The following is a 15184-nucleotide window of genomic DNA, read 5'->3' as shown; positions in this document are numbered from 1 at the left end:
ATCCTCTCGGGGGTGGCCCAGGAGGTGAGCCCCTGCGGCCCTCCCAGCCTGGGGGCGGCCTTAGGCTTCGTGGCTGTTGTCATCATGTCACGAAACAGACCTCACTCTGGTGGCCAAGGGGGTGATCAATTAAAAAGCGAGTAGGTGGATTTAGACAGCAGGAAGAAACAATACCAGAGGTGTGTGGATGTGGGCAGAGGCCCCAAGATGGGTGCTATGGAAAGGATCGATGGTGAAGAGAAATGACTTCTCTCCAAAAAGAAGCTCTGGTCGTGGGTGTCCCGTCAGGCCTGCAGGACAGGTAGAATCAAAGCAGTACATAGACACGTGAAGATGGGAGCTGAGCTTGGCTGGAGGGGAGGGTAATCAGCATTCCCCTAAGAGTCTGCTCTTCATCTGGCCGGTGAGCCTGGGGTTTTCAAGGGGAAATGGTGGTGGGCTCACAGAGCAGGACACGTGCCAGGAGGGGAGAGACCGCAGGGATTTCCCTGCTGAACAAAAATAAGGAAACATAAATGAAATGCTGGTCAGCTGGATGTGGATGTCAGGTGAAGTTCCATAAGCTCCAAGGAGGCTTTTCTGCCACCAAAATGCCGGAGATAGAAGAAGCTGCTCTACTGAAACCAGTCTGTCCCTTCTTCAGGGCCTCACAGCGTTCCATCTGGGGAGCTGGCTCAAAACCAGAGATGCCCATCTGAGCCCGTGGACCCCGGCGAGGCCCTGGAATCTGGTGTGTTTAGTGAATCCTCTTTCCAGTTTCTCCTGGAGGTAGAGAAAGGCTCATTCCGAGACCTGCTGGTTTGGATTAAAGTAAAAGTCAGAGACTCGGTGGTTATTAATAGCTAACGCGTTTGGATTGTTAAAATCATGTGATCACATACAATGGGTTCCACGTCCCCCGGCTCTCGGCAGTCACACTGTATACCAGGGGAACCCAATCCTAGGGGCCCTTCCCCTGTGCCCAGGGTCCCCGAGGCCCCCGCCCTGCAGAGGCCCGAGCTTGCCTGCAGCCACATCTCCCGGAGACTGGGCGTGATGATCTGTCTGCTCCTGAAAGAGGGGAAAGAACCTGGTGGAGAAACCAAACCACTTAAATGCTTTTCATATGAACGTCTTCAGGATAAGAGAGAGACTGGCCTCAGGCCGTGTCACGGGTGCTACAGTGTCTTTGTTGAAAATCATTTCCTCACTTTCATGTTGACATCACCCCTGAGAACAGAAGCGCTGTGTTGACCTACAGGGAAACATTCTGGGCACCTCCAGGGGCCTCGAGCAGGGTGAGCACAGATGCCCAGGACACTGCAAGCACTCACTGACTCTCCAAGGTGACGTCAGTTACTGGTACAGACGGTTTAGGGGCCTCCTCTCTCCACACAGACCCCCAGAGCTCACATTCCTTTCGGTCCTTTTAATCAGTCTGCTAGGGTTGGATTCCAGTCTTCCACCTGATGTGTGTAATTATAAATGATGCTTTAATACACTAATTTGTTATAACTTTAATATTTGCGGGGCAGAAAAAAATTGTTCTGCAGCTGCAGATGTTGTGTGTTGAGTAAACTCAAATATTTATGATGAAGAATTAACTGCAGGTTTGAAGATTGTCCTTGTTCCTGTTTAGCTACAAGAAAAACGTCAGCTTCTTATTAAGTGTGAACTTTTGTACAAGTGCTTTTGAGGAAACCAAAATATAATATAAAATGGCCTCGCTCTGAGTAAGTGTACCAAGTTGTCACAGAGATTAGACTCAAACGAACAATATATAATCAAGGGTTTATGCGATGAAGGAGAATTTCAAAAGAATTTCTCCAAAGATTGTCTTTTCTTCACTCTCAGAAATAGGTTTCTGAGAAGCTCTTAAATCTAGCCATGTGTTTATTTTTTTAAACTGTAGCACTTTACTTTTGAAGTTAAAGCCTGTACACTTAATGAGGTTTTATAACGAACTAGAGACATAGAAATACTGAGAATCCTAAAAATTGATCTCAGTATGGAGAGCAGACACTTTTGTTATTCTCTACTACTAGAAATTATAGTGTTTTGTTCCCGTGATTTTTTCAGATGTTTATATTAGATAGTCTAACATGTTGCTACTTGAAGTGTGGGCCAGGGACCAGCCACTTCCCGTCCCGGGAGCTCTTCGGACATGCAGACGCTGGCCCACCCCACGCCTGCGGGAGTCATTTGCACAAGACACCCAGCTGCTTTGTTTGCACAGTGAAGTTTGAAAACCACCACCAGTCTGATGGACACTCTTTGTTTATAATATGGCCTCAGGGAAATTAAATCTGCTCAAAGTTTGTGTTTTGTTTGTTTAATTTTGAGTATCTTCTGTCATCTTTTGCAATGCGTTAGGTCAAGCCACATGAAATTGCAGTTTTTATATGTCAAAAATACCTGAAGTTTACATCTGGTTCAACTTAAATTAACTGTTATGATGACATGATGAAATCTCACTTCAGAGACATTGAATGTGCCCGAGAAGTTTGTAAAGGAAACGGCCCCCTGTCCAGCACTGTGTAGCAGAGCTGGTATATTCTGTGAAGCAGCACGGGGCTTGGGCATCCAAAAGACTTGGCCTTTTCCAGAGAGGAAGGCGCGCCTGTGTGCTTGTCCACCTGTTCACATGTTCAGAGAGATGAGCAGGGAGGGAGTGGCGTGTGCCTGGCTAGCAGAGACATGTACCCGGCTCCACACCCAGGGACCTGTGGCCCTCCTGGATCCTGAGGTGTGGAGGGTTATACCTGGAGCATGGAAGCAGGGGGCTGGAGTGAGGGGCTCCTTTGCCCTGGCTCCATGTTCGAGTCACCTGATGCCCAGAGCCTGCCCTGCACCTCAGGGCAGCCCCAGGTGCTCAGTGCACACCCAGAGTTGAGCAGCGCAGGGTTAAATCACCAAGGGCTTACCCACCAGGCTCAGGGTAACCTTGTGTGCTAACACGACTGGGAGCCCTAAGCATTCATGCTGGATGGTGTTCCAGGGGCCTTCATATTCCCCCTCTGGCTGCAGGGAGGAGGACCAGCTGGAAGCAAGGGAAGGAGTAGGCTGAGCAGCCCGCGGAGAAGGGGGCTGAGGCTGGAGGGAGACCGAGGGAGGGAGAGTCCCAGAGGCTTCAGGGAGACCTGGGAGGAGCTGCGGTGCCACCCAGGTGTCTGGTCTGGCGGAGCTCTGCCAGCTTTGAGAGGCTCCTCCCAAGTGTCCAGTACATTGTGCCCTTCCTGTGTTACCTGGCAGGGAACATTTATGGAACATTCAGAACAGTGAGAAGGCGTCTTTTCCTGAGGACATGTGTGAAATACGGAGCAATCTGTCTGGGTGAGAGGCAACCCACTTGGCGAAATTTTAGGCATCTGGAAGAGAAGAGCTTTTCATTTAGAATCCACAGTAAAAGCCAACCTGAGCTTCCCAGGTGGTGCAGTGGTAAAGAATCTGCCTGCAGTGCAGGAGCTGAGGGAGACCCAGGTTCAATCCCTGGGTCAGAAAGATCCCCTGGAGGAGGAAATAGCAACCCACTCCAGTATTCTTGCCTGGAGAATCCCATAGGCAGAGGAGCCTGGTGGGCTACAGACCATGGAGTCGCAAAACAGACACGACTTAATGACTAAACAACAACATTCTAAAATACATCTTGATAGTAAAAACCACAAGCCCTTGGCTTGTAAACTGTATCATATCCAGTATATACATAATCTGAAATTTATTCTATACTGATGGTGAGCTGATTGTGTGGGTGGCCATTCCCTTCTCCATGGGATCTTCCCAACCCAGGGATCAAACTCAGGTCTTCCACATTGAAGGCGGATTCTTTACCAGGTGAGCTATCAGAGAAGCCCAACTTAATTAAAAACATTATTTTTACTTTAGATCTGTTTTTCTCAAGTATCTAAACTCACCATTTTACAGATAACTGAACACAAAACTAACAAAATTTCTACTATGTTCTTGATTCAATCCATTTTAAGTGTGCCAGTGGATACTCTCAGATAGTTTTGTGTTGTTCCTCCAGGGGAAAATTTAATTATGAACATTAGAGATTGTTAACTATTACTAATGAACAGTATAAAAGTGGACTGTAAAGATCTTGTTAGAAAAAAGATTTGTATTTTGATTGTTGTTCAGTCGCTTAGTCGTGTCCAACTCTGTGTGACCCTGTGGACTGTAGCCTACCACCCTTCTCTGTCAATGGGATTCTCCAGGCAAGAATACTGGAGTGGGTTGCCACACCCTCCTCCAGGGGATCTTCCCAACCCAGGGGTTGAACCAAGGTCTCCTGTGTCTCATGCGTTTTCAGGCAGATTCTTTACCACTGAGACACCTGGGAAGCCCATTTATCCGTATTTATTCTGGATATTCAGAGATTGGGACTCACGCTGCCAGTTATGGCCACAAAAATTAAAAAATAAAAAAAAAAATTGCTTTAAAGATGACTTGAAAAAATAATTAAAAAAATAAAGTACCAGCAAGCTACACATTTTGCTCTAAAAGTGGGGAAAACAAAAACGGAAAACCCCAGAATACCATCAGGCTCATGAGCCTGACCTGTTCAGGTTGATGAAAGAAATCAATATTGAGTGTTCAGGCCTCAAGAGATAATATCACAGCTACTTCAACTGGACAAAGAAACCCTTCTATCTCTCTTGAAAGAGTAAAGTCAAGTATGCACCAGGAACTAATAAAACACTACAGTTCTCATGCTTGCTTGTGAAATGCCAGTTTTAACATAAACGTGATTTGTGTAACAAATGCAAAACATGCTGAACATGTAATAACCGTGCTTCTCTCTTTTTATATAAACAAACATGCCCCCCTCCGCCCCAGGTAAAATGGTACGCCCCCACTACAAAGCTTAGCAAGAGCCCAAGGGAATTTCATTCCAGATGTTTGGGGCATATACAGCAAACGCATGTTTTTAAGAAGTGCCAAACTGTGGGACCCACTTTTAACTGTCTGCTAACTGACATAACTGCTCCCAGCTCCCAACAGCCAGCCTTAGCATAATATATAAGGAAATCAGCTGGGTGCTCCTGTGGTTAAAATTTGGAGCTTCCAATGCAGGGGCCATGGGTTCCATCCCTAATCAGGGAACTAAGATCTCACATGCTGTGTGGTGCAGTCAAAATATAAATTAAATTAGTTTAAAATTAATATATAAATAATATTATTTTATATATAAACAATATAGTATATATTTTATATATTTATATAATAATAATAAAATAAATCAAGTTAAAAATGTTCCCAAATCTAAAAAAAAAAAAAAAGAAAAAAAGAAATAAGCCCTGACTTTGCATTTGTAAATAGTTCAAATTTGTTACAGCAAACACCAAAGACACAGCAAAATTCAACGGTCACATTGGAACGTGATGGTATCAAGTGCTGTTTGAAACGGGAATTATTCATAAAGGTAGGGATGCTTCTGTACCACAGAAATTTAGATTGTTATGATATTTAAAGGGTTTCAACTCCATATATGCTCCCATAATGTCTAGAATTACATAAAGAGAAGTATAGAGAAAAGTTAAATAAAGTCAAATTTATTTTTCATTAATTTTACCATTCCACAAATAAGTAAAAATGATATTAATTATAGATAAAATGACACGTGTTCATTTTTTTAGAAATTGACACAATACCCGAGTTTTTTTTAATCTTTTAATTAGTGAAAGCTGAATTTGGTCTATGTGCTTAACAAGAAGTATCTAATAAACATTTTTACGTTTTCCCCTTCAGTTCTAGAACATTAGATTCCTTGTGATATTTATTAATCTAGGACACCAGGAAAAATCAGGACATTTATTTTAAGGTTATTATTTTACATTTCAACTTTCCATTTCAGATTTCATAAACTGTAACTTACTCTTCAAATTCTCAAAAATATACATCACATCTCTTGATAAATCATAGTCCTATAATAAAGATTCTACATTAAAATTCAGCTTTATTTCCAGCAGATGAAATATATACTTTTTATATAAATATATTTCCATTTAAAATTAAGAATTTTGGCACAGAGTCCTAAGCGTGTAGTCTTCAAATTGTGTCTCCTTTGCTTTCCACCGATCAACCTGGGAGAGTTTGGGGAAGGAATCGTGCTCTTTTTACACATGTACCTTGAGTGTTTACCCTTCCCTCCGCCTCGTGCTTGACAATCCAGCAGCATTCAAGATTTTAGAACATGAGAAAAAAGGGTAGAAGATTTACTTCTCCGCGTCAGTGAGGGTAGAAGAAAGGGATGAGATCTAAGCCTGAGAATTTCTAAGTACCGGATCTTTTTGTTTAATTTATTCTTGTTTTTCCAGCAATTATATGTGGTCACTTGTATCCTTTGCTATGTCTCCAAGGGAGAGACATAGCAACTGTCTCTCCAATGTGAGTCCATCGAGAGTGGCTTCATTTCATATCTAAACCCCAGAAATACCAAGTCTTGTCAATTTTTATAGAAAGGTTTTTTGGGGAAAAATGACAGGCCAATAAAATCTACAGTCTGAGCGATTCCAATATTAATCTTTAATGGTTATGTTCCATTTCTGGTCTTTCTGCTGTACTTTTAAAAAGTACTCAGATGAGTAGAATTCATTTTTATATGAAGAATTTGAGCTACTACTTTCTTGACAGGGGAGAGGTAACAAATTAGACTAGTGCAAAAAAAAAAAAAATAGAACTCCCACATTCTCCAAAGTGCTTCCTGTATGAAATTCAAAACCTGAATCCCCACCAGTTTGTTAAGGGTCAGAATATCATTCATCTCAACCTTTATCCTTGTCTGCTTGGAGCCTCTGTCCTGGATTCAAAGTTCTAAAATGTTCTACAGAAAAATCCTAAAGCAGGTGGCCGCAGATGGGCGTGACAGGGGATCTCCTGCACCATCCCCCCAGTATTGCACAAAACCCGCCAGCCAGCTGCAAGCAGGCACTGTCCTGTCACCCCTCACCCAGCATGTGAGGCCAAGCTCCGTCCCATGCTGGCCCTGAGTCTGTCATACAGCATAAGCTGGTTCCACCCACACCTTCCACCTTTCTCTTGGTACCATTTAAACACGACAGGGAGATGGAATCTGTACATTGCCCATAAACACAGTAGAATGAGGAACACATTAAAACCAGCCGACTCTCACAACTTCAGAGGACCTACAGTCTGGCAGCCAGGCCTCGTCCGCCCAGGTCTTCTGGCTGTTGGCGTCCTCAGGAATCTCTGCTCCATGCTGTGATCTTTCTTAACCAACAGCCATCAGCTCAGAATCATCAGGAAACACCACCCCCATCCGGAGCTGATGACCTACCCCCTATCCTATGGAAGCTGCCCTGGACGCCGTGGAAAGGTGTTCTGAGTATTTTTAGTGCCATTCACTGAAAAACTAATTACAGATATACATATGTTTTCATAAATAAAATCTGAGGCATATATGTATATATTAAAACTTTCACCAACAAGGGTGTGTTAAAATTTTCAAGTTCTGTCCTTCAAGTTCAATAAAGGCACAAGTGTTTTTTGTTTTGTTTTGTTTTTCCTCTCTCTTTCTTCAGGCTTGCAAAGAACACAACTGCCAGCAAGTCATCAAAGACACCATAGGGGCGTTTTCTTTGATTTTCTTCTTCCTGGGGTGACCATTTGCCCCATGGATCACTGGCCACTGGCATGATTTCTACCCAAGGACAGTATTTAAATGCATAGAGGGTTTAAGTGGATTCCATTGCTGTGTCAGGTTGCTAGGTAACACGCCACAGCTGGGCGGGGCCGGTCCCCCCAGGTCTGCTTTGGCCATTTCCATTAAGGCTTCTCGCTCCCAAATCGACCCTTCCGGTTTCCAGGTTCCGAGGCCCTTCGGACCAGCCTGGGGGGCGGCTTGGGTTGGATGCCTTCGTGGACACGGTCACCCCGCACGGAGCCAAAGTGGCCTTTGGAGAGGAGGGGCTGGCAGAGCACACCCGGGGTCTGGGGGGACCCCTCTTTACTGTGGGCAGCTGGGGAGCTGCGGGGTTGATCCTGCCTGGAATCCATGTCCACCTCGTTCTTCCACTCCATTTTATAGGCCTGGGGGGCTTTCTTCGAGAACTGTTCTGGCAAGAAGCGTCTGGCCCGAGGCTGCAGGTTGAGCACCGTGGTCCCCGCCTCCAGGTCGGAGTCGCTGCTGTTGCCACCTACCAGGGAGCAAAAGAAAGACAGCGTGTGCAGGCATTTTAGGGAGAGGACGATACAAGCAACTGGTCCAGCACCTGCTTGGCCCTCCGTGGGGCTCTGGGCGTCACGCAGGAAGGCCAGAGGACTCGCCCTGACTCCATCTGAGTCCTTGGCCTGTGCATAAGCTCTGTGAACATCTGTGTCCACAAGTGTGCACACTTACTAGTTCTAAAGAGCTTCTGATGTACCAGCCGCTGTACTGAGCACTTTCAAATGCATTAACATGGAATCCTCACAATCACCCGCTTTACAGATGAAGTAACTAAGGTTCAAGAGATGTTAGTAAGGGGTGAATGAGTGTGCGTGTGCACCAAGTCGTGTCCGACTCTTTGTGACCCCATGGACTGTAGCCTGCCAGACAGGCTCCTTTGTCCATGGGATTCTCCAGGCAAGAATACTGGAGTGGGTTGCCATTTCCTTCTCCAGGGGATCTTCCCAACCCAGGGTTCGAACCCGTGTCTTCTGCTTTGGCAGATGGATTTTTTTACCACTAAGCCTCCTGCTGGATGCCAAACAGACCATCTGGCAGCAGTTGCCTGCCCACTTGCCCCATCCAAACGGTCCCTGACTGCTCAGCTCAGTGTCTGGCACACAGTAGACAAATCAATAATTAGCTGCTATGATGCGGATTCTTGTCCTGATCTACAATCTCATGCGCAGGTTTATGTCCTTTATATTTTCATAAAATGGTCAAAACACCAGTATGGCTTGAAATCTAAATATAGATTACCATCAAATAAAGAGATACTAGCCTTCATGTCAAAGCTTTAATAAAGAGAGCTGGAAGTCAATTATATGGTTGCCTTTATGAAAATATATTAAAATTATGAACATTTAAATTAGAAATATAGTAAGAATTATAGAATTAAACGTAAACCTTTGAAGATGGACAACTTTCTATTTACCTGTTCACCAATCACACAATGACAATAGTTCCTTTTGCTATGTTAGATAGAATCATTACGGGATAAAATTAAATTATGTACACCGTGCACCGAACTCTATTCCAAAAGGATGCAACACTAATAAAGGTCATCATGTCATTATGTTTGCAAATGACCGAACTCATTGTCTTTAATAAAGAAGAAAACATGGAAAAGTTTTCTATTTTATAAACATTGATAAATAAGTTTAAAGTCTTTTTGCTCCAACTGCCTTCATTACCTGCATTAGAAACATTCTTTTTCTTCTGTAGCTTTTCTGGAAGCTTTGTATTTTTGGGTAAGGATAAATATCGGGAGGTTGAAGTGGAAGCCTGTCAAAAAAATAATAGAAAACCTTATTTAGGTGTCACACCATTTATTGTATGTTAGAAGTTTACAAGTCTACAGCAAATCTTGGTGTTGAAAATTAAAATCTTAGTTCTTGATTCCAAAACTACTGGGTGAGGAACTGTAAGGATGGGGAATAAAGTTCCAAGTGATAATCATTTGACTTAAAATGAGGAAAGCCTCTTTTAAAATATCACAGAAATCAGTACTATTAAGGAAAACAAATAAACTGGGACCCTTGGAACAGGATATGAAAACCTCTGGCTTTTCTTAAAGAAAAGCTACAGAAACATCCACTTATAAGAGCATTACTAAAAAAAGACTTAGAACCTACATATATAGGGAGGAAGATATATGAAAAATGTAGCATGTTTAAGTTGTATTCACTTTAATAAATCTTGAAAATGACAGAATTAAAAATATCACTATAGCTAACTTGCTGGCATTTCCAATGCCATAGCCTCTGCTGCTACTGCTGCTGCTAAGTCGCTTCATTCGTGTCCGACTCTGTGCGACCCCATAGACGGCAGCCCAGCAGGCTCCCCCGTCCCTGGGATTCTCCAGGCAAGAACACTGGAGTGGGTTGCCATTTCCTTCTCCACAGTCTGTACTGTCTTTAAATTTTTTTCTTTTGTTTTCTATTAATTTCTATTGGAGTTTAGTTGCTTTACAATGTTGTTGGTTTCTTCTGTACAACAAAGTGTACAACAAGGTCATATGTATACATACATCCCCTCTTCTTTAGATATCCTTCCCTCTAGTTTCTTTAGCTTTTAACTGATGCTGCCACATTTCACACATAAAATGTAATACTGTTCAGACATAACCATTTTGATCTCTAACAATGCAATACAGATCATTATTAACAATGAGATGCAGTGCGTGCTATATTAATCACAATATACTTTTTAAAAAATCATTTACTTTTGGCTATTCTGGGTCTTCATTGCTGCTTGTGGGGTTTCTCTAGCTGCAGAGAGCAAGGACTACTCTTTGCTGAAGTGCATGGGCTTCTCTTGCTTCTGAGTACAGGCTCTAGAGTACTCAGGCTCAGTAGCTATGGCTCACGGGCTTAGCTGCTCCGTGGCATGTGGAATCTTCCCAGACCAGGGATCGAACCTGTGTCCCCTACATCAGTAGGTGGATTCTTATCCATTGTGCCACCAGGGAAGTCCCAGAATAGCCTTTGAAAGTAGCTTCCTTATCTAGGACAGGGTCCTGGATCAAGTGGAGTGCTGAGCACACAGCATCTGAAACTCTCCCGACACAGACACAGGGCCTTCTGGAAGTTTCTACTCACACTGACTGGCTCACCTTCAGGCTGCACCCTCTCCGTGGAAAGCACAACCGTGACTCCCCAAATGAAGTCTGACCCCTCCATTCAGTTTAACGCTGCACACTGCCTGAGCCTTCCCTGTCTTCCCAAACCTCCCTCCTCAGCCCTTTCTGGCTTATTTTGTCCACAGCATGTATCGCCTCTAACCTAACAATTTCCTTATTTGGTCCGTTCCTGGTGGGCTTCTCCCCACTAGAATGTGAATTCCACCTGGGAAGGGAGCTTTGTAGTTTTGTTCACCAACGTACTCCAAGTGCCCGGACAGCGTCTGAAACAGGACAGGTGTTTCAGAAGCATCTGGAAAGGAGTTACCATGGGCTCCATCCCAGGATTCCTGTGGGCCAGCCCCGCACAGCCCTGTCCTGTCACCAGCTCCCCCGGGATGGCTGCGGGCTCTGCTGATGGAGCCGGCCGCGTCCCAGACGCGTGAAGCCCCTTACCCTGTGCTCCCGGTTCAAGCTGCTGTCCTTCCGAATGCTCTCGCGGAGGCTGTGCCGCCGGCGGATCAGGATCTCCTTGGCCTGCCTCTCACTTGTGTCCGCCGTCAGATTATGTCGGTTGTAGGACAAGGTCTGAAATGAAGACGCAAGTGACATTTTACTAAAACGCTGATCACTGCCTGGAAGTTCCAGCGCTTCACTACATTTCTTTGGCTTTGCACCTTGAAGAGATATTTAACGATGAATGTACAGAGGGTGGGGAGGGGTGGAATAGAAGTTAACACTCTTTCAAATTTTGTTAACATTCAAAGGTTATTAATATTCATGAATTTTGAAAGAATTCATGGTCTATCAAATCTCAAATTTGGTAACAAATTTGGGTAACAATGGTAGTAATTTCAGCTTGTGTTGTTATGTTACTCGCTCAGTCATTGTCCAGCTGTTTGTGACCCTCTGGATTGAAGCCCACCAGGCTCCTCTGTCCATGGGGATTGTCCAGGCAAGACTACTGGAGCTGGTTGCCATTTCCTTCTCCAGGGATCTTCCCAACCCAGGGATCAAACTCATGCCTCTCGTGTCTCCTACATTGGCAGGTGGATTCTTTACTACTGCATCACCTAGGAAGCCCCACATATATTCAATAACTGTGTTTGACTGAACCAAATAAAATTCTCTACTTATGAGAAAAAAAAAAAACTCATGTTTTAGTAAAAGTCAGTGCGCATACTTTTCATTGAAAAGTATGATCTTTATAAATTGGAAAATGATTGAATTCATCAAGCATCTTTGACTCCTTTGAAGTACCTTATATGTATTTACTCATCAGTAGCAGCTGGGGAAAAAAAAAAAATTCATACATTCTCTACTGATAGTAAGACTGGTAGGAAACCCAACCACTTTGGGCCACTTGGTGGTGCTATGACCCTCTAATTAACTTAAGAGCATTTCTTTTCAAATTGAGAAAAGTGGCTGTCTCCACCAGCAATAATCATATCCTAATATTTGAAGCCACACAACATAAAGTAGGGCTGTCCAGGGTATACATTTTTAGTTCTATAAGCTATCAGTCAGTTCTGTCGCTCAGTCGTGTCTGACTCTTTGCGACCCCATGGACCGCAGCACGCCAGGCCTCCCTGTCCATCAGCAACTCCCGGAGTTTACTCAAACTCATGTACACTGAGTAGGTGATGCCATCCGACCATCTCATCCTCTGTTGTCCCCTTCTCCTCATGCCTTCAATCTTTCTCAGCATCAGGGTCTTTTCCAGTGAGTCAGCTCTTGGCATTAGCTGACCAAGGTATTAGAGTTTCAGCTTCAGCATCAGTCCTTCGAATGAATATTCAGGACTGATTTCCTTTAGAATGGACTGGTTGGATCTGCTTGCAGTCCAAGAGACTCTCAAGAGTCTTCTCCAACACCACAGTTCAAAAGCATCAATTCTTCGGCGCTCAGCTTTCTTTATAGTACAACTTTCACATCCATACAGGACTACTGGAAAAACCATAGCCTTGACTAGACGGACCTTTGTTGGCAAAGTAATGTCTCTATTTTTTTAATATGCTGTCTAGGTTGGTGAGAACGTTTCTTCCAAGCAGCAAGCATCTTTTAATGTCATGGCTGCAGTCACCATCTGCAGTGATTTTGGAGCCCCCCAAAATAAAGTCTGCTACTGTTTCCCCATCTATTTGCCATGAAGTAATGGGACCAGATGCCATGATCTTAGATTTCTGAATGCTGAGCTTTAAGCCAACTTTTTCACTCTCCTCTTTCACTTTCATCAAGAGGCTCTTTAATTCTTCTTCACTTTCTGCCATAAGGGTGGAGTCATCTGCATATCTGAGGTTATTGATATTTCTCCTGGCAATCTTGGTTCCAGCTTGTGCTTCATTCAGCCCAGCGTTTCTTATGATGTACTCTGCATATAAGTTAAATAAGCAGGGTGACAGTATACAGCCTTGGCATACTCCTTTCCTGATTTGGAATCAATCTGCTGTTCCATGTCCAGGTCTAACTATTGCTTCCTGAATCTGCACACAGATTTCTCAAGAGGCAGGTCAGGTAGGCTGGTATTCCCATCTCTTTCAGAATTTTCCACCATTTATTGCGATCCACACAGTCAAAGCCTTTGGCATAGTCAATAAAGCAGAAGTAGAAGGTTTTTCAGGAACTCCCTTGCTTTTTCAGTGATCCAGCAGATGTTGGCAATTTGATCTCTGGTTCCTCTGCCTTTTCTAAATCCAGCTTGAACGTCTGGAAGTTCACGGTTCATGTACTGTTGAAGCCTGGCGTGGAGAAGTATAGCTATAAGCTATACAGAAATCCATTTCCTAAAATAAACTGTAGTCAGTAATTAAGTTCATTTTCTGATAGAATTAATGCACACTTCTTGGGAATAGTCTTATCCCCAGAACTGTATCAGACCTGGGCTTTCCAGGTGACTCAGTGGTAAAGAATCCACCTGCCAATACAGGAGACAAGGGCTTGATTCCTGGGTCGGGAATATTCCCTGGAGAAGGAAATGGCAACCCACTCCAGTGTTCTTGCCTGGGAAATCCCATGGACAGAGCAGCCTGGCGGGCTACAGTCCATGGGGTCACAAAGAGTCGGACACAACATAATGGCTAAATAACATATCAGATGTAGTAGAGATAAACAGAAGTACCACAGAACCACACTCATTTCCTGCTATCTAGTTGAGCATGTGAAACTAACAGAATAATATGAAAATGTGAAAAGAAATGCTAAGATGATGTGGTATGTAGGAGCTCTAAGTGATAGTCCATTCAAAGACAGGCCCGGGAATAATTTAGAGGGTGCTGAGGAAACCTTAAAAATTGGAGAATATGGATCAACTGACAGGAAGGAGTGGGGCATTTCAAGTGGAGATGCAGAAGACAGCAACACAGTCTGAGGAATGAATCCAGACCCATAGCTCTGTGGACGCATGGGTGGGTGGGTGAGGGGCGGGTGGCAGCATGGCTGGTTAAGGGGGAACCTGAATACAGATCCCAAAGGCTGAAAGAACACTTGAGCCTGGAAGCCAAAACTGTTTTGTCTCATTTTAAATAGGAAGATGCTTTATTAAAAGGGGCTTTAAGGGACATCTCTGGTGGTCCAGTGGTTAAGACTTCGCCTCCCAATCCAAGGGGTGTGGGTTCAATCCCTGGTTGGGGACCTAAGATTCCCATATGCCTCCAGGCCCACAAGCCAGAACATAAACCACAGAAACAATATTGAATTCAAGAACGACTGAAAAAATATTTTCTATAAATAAAAAGAACTTTAAGAAAAGAGTGGAACCGCTGTGATGTCAGATGGAATGGGATGGGCTGTGAGGTCAGCTAAGAAGCTCCATTAAAGCCCTTGATGTGAGTGACCAGGATCCCTGACAAGCACTGTGTCCATGTACCAGGTCACCTCATTGTGCCTCGGTTTCTTCATCCTTAAAATGGAGACAATAGTAACACCACTTGCTGGAGGATGCAGAGTTCAGATACACAACACACGGAAATGGGGGCTGGCAAACCGCACACACTAAGTGTAGGCTGTATTATTAGCAAACTATGAGAATGAGGCTCCGTGATGGAAATGGGTTGAAAGAAGTGGCTCAGAAGATACAGCAAAGGAAGAAACGGTTGCATTCTACAAACAAAGAAGAAGGTTACATACATTTTGAAAAGTCTTCTAAGTGATAAAGTTATTCATTCAAAAAGTTTAAAGAGCAATCAATTTACTTTCTTCACCATTAGATAACACGTGTTTTTATCTCCAAGTCTTTGGTAGCAGAACTCTTACCTCCCTGGGATTCCAGCCTCCAGCCTTGACTAAGGTGTCTGGGAGGAGAGCTGTATGCTAACGGGACAGGCCCCTGGGGGGTGGGAGGTCTGAGGGAAGGAAGTGCCTGGTGTGGGACCTGCAGAGGCTGGCGCGATGGTGGCAACGGCCCCTGTAACTGAACAGCG

General features: G+C 44.0%; 2 protein-coding genes across 2 annotated transcripts in view; one reads left to right on the top strand and one right to left on the bottom strand.

Annotated features, from left to right (window-relative positions):
- Window positions 1–846, top strand: part of MFSD9 (major facilitator superfamily domain containing 9) — an 11484-nt gene extending 10638 nt beyond the window's left edge. Inside the window, exon 8 of the mRNA XM_010829866.1 lies at window positions 654–846. Coding sequence (XP_010828168.1) covers window positions 654–846 — 193 coding nt within the window. The remainder of the gene's footprint in view (window positions 1–653) is intronic.
- Window positions 847–5512: 4666 nt separating this feature from the next.
- SLC9A2 (solute carrier family 9, subfamily A (NHE2, cation proton antiporter 2), member 2) overlaps window positions 5513–15184 on the bottom strand; it is a 63511-nt gene continuing 53839 nt past the window's right edge. The window contains exons 9-11 of the mRNA XM_010829684.1: window positions 11223–11354; window positions 9340–9430; window positions 5513–8135 (exon numbers count right to left, since the gene is read on the bottom strand). Coding sequence (XP_010827986.1) covers window positions 7765–8135; window positions 9340–9430; window positions 11223–11354 — 594 coding nt within the window. The 3' untranslated portion in view covers window positions 5513–7764. The remainder of the gene's footprint in view (window positions 8136–9339; window positions 9431–11222; window positions 11355–15184) is intronic.

Source organism: Bison bison, unplaced genomic scaffold (genome assembly GCF_000754665.1).
Source record: "Bison bison bison isolate TAMUID 2011002044 unplaced genomic scaffold, Bison_UMD1.0 scf7180017864508, whole genome shotgun sequence".
In the NCBI taxonomy this organism is placed as follows: Eukaryota; Metazoa; Chordata; class Mammalia; order Artiodactyla; family Bovidae; genus Bison; species Bison bison.
The sequence above is the reverse complement of the archived record's forward strand: the minus strand, read 5'-3'. Positions and strand labels throughout refer to the sequence as shown.